At 46.7% G+C, this 10,515-nt stretch overlaps 1 protein-coding gene across 1 annotated transcript in view; it reads left to right on the top strand.

The window, feature by feature from the left end:
* Positions 1 to 6,144: 6,144 nt before the first annotated feature.
* The window catches only part of JPH4 (junctophilin 4), a 12,732-nt gene continuing 8,361 nt past the window's right edge, over positions 6,145 to 10,515 (top strand). Inside the window, 1 exon segment of the mRNA XM_027770329.1 lies at positions 6,145 to 6,231. Within this exon segment, the coding sequence (XP_027626130.1) occupies positions 6,145 to 6,231 (87 nt within the window).

The following is a 10,515-nucleotide window of genomic DNA, read 5'->3' as shown; positions in this document are numbered from 1 at the left end:
CATGCATGATAGGTAAATGCATATGTGTCCAAGATCCCAAGAGAAGAATGGAGGAGAAGGGATTGCAGCATGACCATCCCCCAGGGCAGTGATTTCTCCCTGTCGGTCTCTGTCTGTCTGGCAAACAGGGATGTCCAACAGAAAAAAAAAAAAAAACTTTCTTTAAAAAAAAAGAAATCAGTAGGGGTGGGTCCAGCAGGTGGCATGGTGGTTAGGGTGCTAGACTTCCACATGGAGGACCACAGTTCCAATCCTGAACTTGGCAACTTGCTTTCTCACTTTCCCTCTCTCTCTCTGGTGAGTGCATGTGTCCTGTAGCAAATTTAAAATAATGATTAGGGACCAGCAGTTAGCGTAATGGCTATGTTGCTGAACTCCCATGTAGTCAACTGCAGTTCAAGTCCTGGACCCGGTGGCTTGAACTCACGTCAGGTGCGTGTGTGGTGTGGCCATCTCCTGGGGGAGTGGGGTGACTTCTTGCTTTCTATCTCTCTGTCTCTCTCTGTCTTTCTGGCAAACGCACACACCCTATAGCAAAAACCTCTCCAAAAAAAAATAAATAAATAAATAAAATTTTTTAAAAATAAAAATAATGACTAAGAAAATTAAATAAATAATTCTTTTAAAAAGGAAAACATGGGGCCGGCAAGTGGCATGGTGGTTAAAGGCACTGGACTCCCACATGGCCAACCACGGTTCAAGTCTCGGACCTGGTATCTTGCTTTCTCACTTTCTCTCTCTCTCTCTCTCTCTCTCTCTCTGATCAAACTGGAAAATAATAATGATGATAATAATAATAATAAATAAAGTTAAGTAAAATAATTATTTTTTAAGAAAAAAGGAAGACAAAGAAGAAAGAAATCAATGGGGAGCCATCAGGTGTCATGGAGTTTAAGGTGCTGGATCCCACATGGCCAACTCCCTTGTTTAAGTCCTAAACCTAGGAACTTAAAACTTGCTGGGAGGGGCCAGCAGGTGATACAGTGGCTAAGATGCTTGACTTCAACATGGTTGACTGCAGTTCGAGTCTCAGACCAGTGGCTTGAAACTCACACTGGGTTCAAATGCATGTATACTCAAAATCCCAAGAGAATGAAGAAGGGATGTGACATGGCCATCCCTTGGGGGGTGGTTTCTTGCTTTCTGTTTCTCTATCTCTGTCTGGTGAGTTCACACACCCTATAGTAAAAACCTCTAAAAAAAGAAGAAGAAGAAGAAAAGAAGAAAGGAAGGAAGGAAGGAAGGAAGGAAGGAAGGAAGGAAGGAAGGAAGGAAGGAAGAAAGAAAGAAAGAAAGAAAGAAAGAAAGAAAGAAAGAAAGAAAGAAAGAAAGAAAGAAAGAAAGAAAGAAAGAAAGAAAGAAAGAAAGAAACTGGGTATGTGCTCAAAATTCCAAGGGGATAACGGAGGAGAAGGAATTGCAGCATGACCATCCACCCTGGAGGGTGATTTCTCAACACTCCCCAACCCCATCTCTCTCTGGTGAGCACACACGCACTATGGCAAACATAAAAAGAAAAGAAAAGAAGCCAACGGGGCCAGCCAGTAACATGGTAGTTACAGTGGCTGGATCCCACATGGCTGACTGCATGGCTTGAGTTCCAGATCAGGCAGCTTGAAAAACATGCTGGACATGTGTGCACGCATACCCAAAATCTTGAAGGAAGGAAAAGACGGAGAAGAAGGAATTGCAGCATACCCATTCCCCATGAGGAGTGCTGTCTCACTTTCTCTCTCTCTGTTTCTCTCTGACAAGTGCACATGTCCTTGGGAAAAATCAAAAAGAAAGAAAGAACTGGACTGATAAAACATGATAACCTAGAATTTGAAACAAATGGGGCGGATGAAAATGAGACTAGCCAAGAGTGATAATTGCCGAAGCTAGCTGAGGATACGCGGAAGTTCTTTATTCTGTTCTGTCTACTTGGTATATGTTTGAAATTTTCCATGATGAAACACTTTTTTAAAAAAAAGATTTATTTCATTTAACTTTATTTATTTATTTATTTTAGTTTGACCAGAGAAGGACAAGGTGAGACAGAGAGAGGAAAAGTGAGAAAGTAAGCGGCCAGATCCAAGACTCAGTCTCCTGTAGGCCTTGTGGGAGTCCAGCACCTTTCATCAGCACACCACCTGCCAGCCCCCGTTAAACACTTTTTAATGAAAGCTTAAGAGATACAAAGGTTTGAAGACCAATTTATTTCATTTCTTTAGATTTTTGGCATAGGGCAAATGTGCTTGCCAGAGAGAGAGACAGAGAGAAAGGGAAAATGAGAAATCATCCTCCAGGCAGGATGGTCACACTGCAAACCCTTCTCCATTTCTCCTGTTGGAATTTTGGGCGCACACACACACACACACACACACACACACAGAGTTATTCTCAAGTCACCAGGTCCAGGATTCAAACTGTGCAGTAGGCCATGTGGGATCCAGCACCTTAACCTCCATATCACCTGCTGGCCCAATGTTAATTGAATTGAATTTATTATTATTATTATTTTAAGTTTGCTATAGTGTGCTCACCAGAGAGAGACAGAAAGAGAAGGAAAATGAAAAAAACAATCTACGAGATCTGAGACTCAAACCATGATAGACCATAAGGGAGTCCAGTGCCTTAACCACCACGTCACTTGCTATCCCCCCAGTGTTAATTTTTTTAAAGAATTATTTTATTTAACTATATTTATTATTATCATTATTATTATTATTTCGATTTGACCAGAGAGAGAAAGAAAGTGAGAAGGCAAGCCACCAGGTCCAAGACTCGAACAGCTGCCAACCATAAGGGAATACAGCACCTTCAACCACCACATCACTTGCTGGTCCTCCAATACTAATTTGTAATAGTAAAAAAGAAAAAGAAAGAAAAAGAAGAAAGGAAGAAAAAGAGAGAGAAAGAAAGAAGAAAAGAGAGAAAGAGAGAGAGAAAAAGAGAAGAAAAAGAAAGAGAAAGGTGGTCAAGGTGGCTGGATACCACATGACTGACTAAGCACTTTGAGTCCGGGACCCAGCAGTTTGAAAAACTCACTCAGTGAGCATCAGTGTAGGTCCAAAATCTCAAGAAGGAAAATGGAGATTGTATTGTGGCCACCTCCCTAAGAGATGATTTCTCATTGTTCCTCGCTCTGTCTCTCCCAGGCATGCCCTACAGCAAAAACTAAAAAGAAAAAAAAAAATTAAGTGTTATACTAGAATAAATAAATTATTGAGCATCAAAACAGTAGAATATTATGTAGCCATTAAAAATTGAAAGATGGGGACCAACAGTTAGCATAATGGTTATGTCACTGGACTCCCATGTAGTCAACCACGGTTCGCGTCCCAGACCCAGTGGCTTAAAACTCACGCCAGGCGCGTGTGCATGCGTGCCCAAGATCCCAAAAGGAGAATGGAGGAGAAGGGATTGTGGCATGGCCATCCCCCTGGGGGGTGATTTCTCGCTTTTTGTCTGTCTCTCTCTGTCTGTCTGGCAAGCACACGCATCCTATACCAAAAACTTCTTCAAAAAAAAAAAAATTGAAAGATGAGGGCTGGCCGGTGGCATGGTGATTAAGGCACTGAATCCCCACATGGTTTAAGTCATAGACCTGGCAGGGTGGTTAAGGTGCTGGACACACCCACACGCTGACCATGTTTTGAGTCCTGGGCCTGGTGACTTGCTTTCTTACTTTCTTTCTCCATGTGTCTTTCTCTGGTCAAATGAAAATAATGAATGAATAAATAAAAGTAAATAAATAATTTTCTTTAAAAGAAAAAAAAAAAAAAAGTCATAGACCTGGTAGCTCACTTTCTCATTTTCTTTCTCTCTCCCTTCCTCTATCCCTCTCGCTCTCTCTCTGGTGAGTGTGTGTGCTCTGTAGCAAATTTAAAAATAAAAATAATGATGATAAATAAAATTGAATAAATACTTCTTTTTTAAAAAATTGAAAGATGTCGGGACCAGCAGGTGGTGTGGTAGTTAAGGTGCTGAACACTCCCACATGGCTGACCATGGTTCAAGTCCCGGACCTGGTGGCTTGCTTTCTCACTTTCCCTCTCTCTCTCTTTCTCTCTGTCTCTTTCTGATCAAATTAAAATAAATGAATGAATAAATAAAGTTAAGTAAATAATTTTTTTAATTGAAAGCTGTTTATGACATGGAAAACTGCTTACAGTGTAAAGGTAAGTGAAGATGTGAGTAGGATACAAAATCATATGTACAGCATTTAACTAATTATGTTAAATCAAAAATGCATCAGAGAGGGCCAGCAGGTGGCAAAGAAGTTAAGGCAGCTGGATCCCACATGGCCGACTGTGTGGTTCAAGTCCTGGACCCAGAGCTTGAAAAGCACAGCAGGCATGCATAAGTGTGTGTCCAAAAATCCTGAGAAGAGAATGGAGGAGAAGAGATTGCAAATGACTGTCCTCTCTGAAGAGTGCTTTCTCACTTCTCTTTCTCTGTCTCTCTGTCTCTCTCTCTGTCTCCAGCAAGTGAACATGCTCTATAGCACAAAAAAATGAACACTCAGGCCAGCAGTTTGTGTGGCGGTTAAAGGCGCCAGACTCCCATGGCCGACCATGGCTCAAATCCTGGACCTGTCAGCTTGCTGTCTAATTTTCCCTCTCTTTCTCTCTGTCTCTCTCTGGTCAAACTGGAAAATAATAATAATAAATAAAATGAAAAAAATTCTAAAATAAATAAATAAATTCCTTTAAAAGGTGCTTAGAAGAGGTTATATGAAAATATACCACTCTTGGGACCAGCTGTTAGCATAATGGCTATGTTACTGGACTACCACGTAGTCGACCGCGGTTCGCGTTCCAGACCTGGTGGCTTAAATTCATGCCAGGCGCGTGTACGTGTGTGCCCAAGATCCCGAGAGGAGAATGGAGGAGAAGGGATTGTGGCGTGGCCATCCCCCCTGGGGGGTGATTTCTCACTTTCTGTTTTTGTGTGCGTTTGCCCAAGATCCCAAGAGGAGAATGGAGGAGAGAAGGGATTGTGGCATGGCCATTTCCTCTGGGGGGTAATTTCTCTCTCTCTCTCTCTGTCCCTCTCTTTCTCTCTCACACCCTGTCCCTCTCTGATAAAATTAAAATAAAGAAAAAAAGGTAAATTTTTAAAAAAGGGGAGCTGCAGGTGGTGTGGTGATTAAGGGCACTTGACTCCCACATAGCTGACTGCTGTTTAGTTCTAGAGAGTCCCCGAGAAACTGGTGGCTTGCTTTCTCACTTTCCCTCTCTCTCCCCCTCTCCTCCCCTCCCTCTATAAAATAAAAAGTATGTGTTTGGGACCAACAGATGGCATACTGGCTACACTGCTGGACTCCCATGTAGTAGACCACTGTTCAAGTCCCAGACCCAGTGGCTTAAACTCAGGCCAGGCACGTGTGCATGTGTGCCCAAGATCGCGAGAGGAGAATGAAGGAGAAGGGATTGTGGAGTGGCTATCCCCCCAGGGAAGGGGTGATTTCTCACTTTCTGTCTCTCTGCCTCTCACTGTCTCTCCGGCAAGTGCACGCATCCTATAGCAAAAAAAAAAAAAAGAGAGAGAGAGAGAAAGGAGAGAGAGAGAGAGAGAAAGAAAGAAAGAAGGAAGGAAAGAAAGAAAGGAATAAAAAGAAAAGGAAAATACACCAAAGTATCTGTTACACAGTGAAACTATGGCTGGTTTTTATTTTTATTCTTGATATTGTGCTGTATTTTCCTAATTCTATAGTAAGGATACTTCACCTTTATAAGCAACAACAACAACAACAACAAAAAAAAAACTTTGCATTTGTTGAACCACACTTACTTGGGAATCTGGTGAATACTGAGCTCCAGGGGCTGTCACATATTAGCTGTGCAACCTTGAGCAAATTAACTTTGGGGTGCCTGATTCTTCCTTAGCAGACCAGCATAACACCAACCTGGTTTTCAAGCCAGCATTTTCACTGGGCTTTTATTATGCACTGGGCACTATACCAAGTGGTTCTCCTTCCACATATCATTCATACTATTCATGTACAATCCATACACGATCATTTCAGTCCTCACAAGAAGTTGTAGAGTAGGACAGGACATTCCCATTTTAGAGATACCCAAACTGCAGCTCAGAGAGGTAGGCCATGTGCTCAGGTTTACCCAACTGGTAAGTAGGTGGTAGAGACAGGATTCAGACATGAGCCTGTTCATCTTTGAAAGCCCAGCTCCTGGCCTCCAGCCTGGACTGCTCGCAGTTACTGTTCTCCTGAGAGAACTGAATGAGGTAATGCAATGGGGTGCCAAGCACACAGCCGCTCTGTTACACTGGCTCCCCACTCTAGGACACCTGAACGTTGGTAAATCGTGGCAAAACAAACCAGTGTAATTCCTTGCCCTGAAGGAGAGTGTTGTAGAAACTATAGAGACAGACCAGAAGGGGCTGGAAGTCTGATTTATTCAAGGAGTTATTTTTTTTAAAGAACTATCATTTAATTTTATTATTATTTTTTTTTAATTTGTTACAGGGCATGTGCACTCACCAGAAAGAGAGAGAGGGGGAAAAAAAAAAAGTGAAAAAGCAAGCCACCAAGTCCAGGACTGGAACTGTAGTCAGCCATGTGGGAGTCCAGGGCCTCAAGCACCATGCCAACTGCTGGCCCCATTCAGAGAGATATTGAGGCTGAAACTGTGTGTCCCACATACTCTAGGCTAATTCCTTTTTTTTTGTTTGTTTTCAATTTTGCCAGAGGATGCATGAGCTCACCAGAGGGGAGAGAGCAGAGAGAGGGAGAAAGTGAGAAAGCAGCCCCCGTGGGAGACAGTTACGCTACAATCCCTTCTCATCCTCCATTTCTCTGTTAGGATTTTGAACATGCACACACACGCCTGGTGTGTTTTGCTTTTCTTTTATTTTTTTTTTTTTTCAGTTTTTGCCACAGGGCCCGTGCACTCACTGGAGAAACAGACAGGCAGAGACAAAGACAGAGAAAGGGAAAGTGAGAAATCACCCTCCCAGCTGGATGGGCATGCAGCCATGGTGCAGTCCTTTTTCCTCCATTCTCCTCTTGGAACTTGAGACACACATGCAAATGCACCTGGCGTGATTTGCAAACCACTGGGTCCAGTACTCAAACTGGAGTGGGCCCCATGGAAGTCCAGTACCTTAACAACCACACCACTACTAGCCCAACCTAGTGTGTTGTTTAAGCTACCAGGTCCAGGACTGAGCAGTCAGCCATGTGGAATCCAGCCACCTTAACCAGTTACTGGCTGGCCCTGCTCAAGGGTACTTCTGTTGGATCAAGACTTAGCAAACCCTACTACACCTTAATTTACATCTCAGAATATAGTCACCCTACCAACAAGGCATCATGCCCCAAATTCTGCTCATCCCTGCCACCCATTCTCCCTTAAGAAGACGGCATCGGTCTTCCAGGTCCATGGATTGGTTGCCTTTTCTTCCTTCCCCCCTTTTCTTGGGGGAAGAGGAGAATCTTGGCTGCTAAGTGGGACAAGACACTGCACGGAGAAGAAGGGACTGAATATCTAGGGGTAAGTGATGAAGCTGGATGTGCTTCAGAATGCCCTTCTGGATCATCTTAAATGCCCCCTGTCTGGGGCCAGGAAGTGGCATGATGGTCAGGGTGCTGGACTCCCACATGGCCAACTGCGGTTCAAGTCCTAGACCTGGTGGCTGGGTTTCTCACATTCCCTTTCTCTCTCTGGTGAGCACACGTCCCCTATAAAAAAATTTTAAATAATGATAATCAATTTAATTAAATAAATCATTCATTTTTTAAAATACCCCTTCCCTAGGAAGTCAGCTAGGTTCATCTCTACACCATTCCCACCCCATGATCATGGCACTAGCCACACTACAATCTCCTGTAAACTCCATGACGGTGACGTGCCCGGCACGCAGCAAACCAAGTGGAAGTCTCCTGGATGGAGAAATGAATGCGTGAGTGAGCTCTCCGTCACCGGTCACGTCCCAAGTGGAGCCGTAGCTGCCCTGCTCTGTGGAGATGTGATCTCGGCTCTGGAGGCTTAAAATGTACATGTTTCCCCAAGCTCACAGAAACTTTTAGGGAAAATATAATGCAAGGAAAATCCCTCTTTACTTCAAACCTCATTCCCTATATTTTACCAAAGTACTCAGAACGGAGCCCCTGAGTCTAAAGGACGTTTCCAAAGTACACGGAATCCTTGAACAGGGCACAAGGTCTGAAATCTAGGGTTATAATCCTAGCTCTGCCACCTCTGTTGTGTGACCTCCGGCAAGTGACTTTCCCCTCTGGGCCTTAGTACTCCTCCTGGTAAAATAGCACTGGGGCTGGGGGTGATAGGAAGGGATCGTGGATCAGGCCTTGAATGAAAATAAGACTGAGTGCGTTTGACTATTTCCCCTGTTGCATGTCATTGGCCAGTGTCCTCCTTCCTAAATGCAAAGGGGCAGAAGAGAACTGGATGCAGGGTCTAAGTAAGCTGAGTGGGGAGAGGAGACAGTGTGTGCCCAAGTCTGTCTGTAAACAGGCCCAGAATGCGCGGCCACTGTGGTGAGCGGACAGGGATGGGGAGTAGTGGGCTAGAAGGGGCCTTGCCACTTCCGGGTGCACCCAAACATATGTATGTGCCTTTGCCTCTAGGTTTGCAAAAGAGAAGACTCCAAAGCCTTGGGGCCAGGCATGACCCCCAGTTCTCCATCCGTTTCCAAGGGGTGAGCCAGGAAGTAATAAATAGCTGGGGGGGCTGAAGAAGGGTGAGGCCATCAGAAAAGCATCAGTGGGACCAGGTTTCCTGGCAGGGCACCCTTTCGAGCTTCCTCAGAAGGTGCAAGAGGCTGGGCTCCTGGTCTCCTCCGGTGCTTTCTTAGGGAGGACTTGGACTCAAGCATCTCTGCCCAAAGGGTTCCTGGCTCTAGGCCAAGCAGCCTGGAGGCTCATCCTTCTCCCCAGGGCCCTACAAACACCACTTCCCGCCCTCCTGCCTCCATCTGGGTTCTTCCTGCCTGGATTTCTATACCCACATCTGCCTTCCCTCTGCAGAGCTTCTCCCTCCCTTCACAGCGCTTATTTTGCTCTCTCAGTCTCCATCTCTCTCTCTTGCCCCCTCCTTTCCTCCTCTCCTGCTTCTCTCCTCCTTGCCATCCCTCACCAGCCCCAGAATGGGTCTCCTTCCTTTCCTCCCTCGCCGGCTGTAACTCCCCCCTCCTCAGCTCTCACCCCTGCACCTCTTTCTTTGTATTCCTCTCTCCCTCTCCTGGCCTCGCCAGCATCTCTCCTCCCCCGCCAGGCTTCGGCCTCCCCCTGCCTCCCATCTTCAGCTCAGTCTCCTCCCCCTCGCTCCTCTCCCCTCCCCTCCACCTCACCCTACTCCCAGCCTGCATGCCAGGGTTTCTTTTCAGCCTGGGGGTCTCTGTGCCTCTCATTCTCCTCTCTACCTGCCTCCACTCTCGCCACAGGGTTAGCGGGTACCCATTCTTTTTGCTTGGGCATCCCCCCCACACCCCTGCCACTGTCTGTTCTTCATCCTGTGTCTTCCTCTCCCCACCCTCTCCTCTCTCTCTTCTCCCTGCCCCTTTAAATCTGCCTGGCCCAGCCTCCCCCGTGATGCTGGGATGGAGCAAACATTGATTTGTGCTGGGATGGAATCGGAATTTTGATTTTTTTTTCTCTCCCAACCATAAGAAGAAAAAAAATAATAAAAACACCCCCTCTTGATAGCCCCCTCCCCCTTCCCATCCAGCTCCCAGCTCCTCTTCCCTATCTCCATCCAAGGCAGATTTTTCCCCCTACACTGTTCTCATCTTCCCCCCAGTCCCTGCCACTACCTCGCCCCCCCACACACCAGCCTGCTCCTCCAGCTGGGGAGAGAGGGGACTCGCTCCTGTGGCTCCCACCTTCTCTCTCTGGGTTGAGCAGTCTCTCCGGAAGGGGAGGGGGCTTGGCTTGTCCGGTTGAGGTGGGAGTGGAGGTGTCCTGCCATGGATGCTGTGCCTGGGAGGCAGCCTGAGCCCCAGCCCACATGGTGAGTAACCTGCCCCCTCCCTTCTGCCTGTCTGCCCATCCCCACCCTCGCCTTTCCCCTGCAGAGCCTCCCCCATCCCCATCTTCTCCGCCATCCCCCCACCACAAACATTATGCCCACCTTGATCCGATCTCCACCCTACATTTGTTCCCCCCTCCCCATTTTCCAGGGAAGCTAAAGAACCCAGGGGGGTACTGACAGCCGCTAGGAAAGCGGGTGGCCTAGGACTCTGCCCAGCCCCCTCGGACCCCCAAACTGCCATCCACACTCGACACTTTGAGGTTCTAGGTTGGAGAAGTGGGACTCCCGCTTCGGGTTGGGGCCCCAAGTCCTGGGAGGGGCCCTCTACAAGAAGGGAGGGATGGGGAAGCCCCCGTTCCCCCAAAGCTTAGGAGCTGCTGGAAGATGCTACTGAAAGGGAGGGGGCTTGGGGGGCGGTGCTCGTGCCCTAGAGCCACCCGGCTAGGGAGCGGCGGGCAAAGAGGAGGGGCCTCACTCACCGCTTGCCCCCCTCCCCTTTCTCCGCAGCCACTCACGATGA

The sequence above is a fragment of the Tupaia chinensis genome, unplaced genomic scaffold (assembly GCF_000334495.1).
Source record: "Tupaia chinensis unplaced genomic scaffold, TupChi_1.0 Scaffold000126_2, whole genome shotgun sequence".
In the NCBI taxonomy this organism is placed as follows: Eukaryota; Metazoa; Chordata; class Mammalia; order Scandentia; family Tupaiidae; genus Tupaia; species Tupaia belangeri.
Note: the sequence above shows the minus strand (reverse complement) of the source record. Positions and strands in the feature narration are given on the sequence as shown.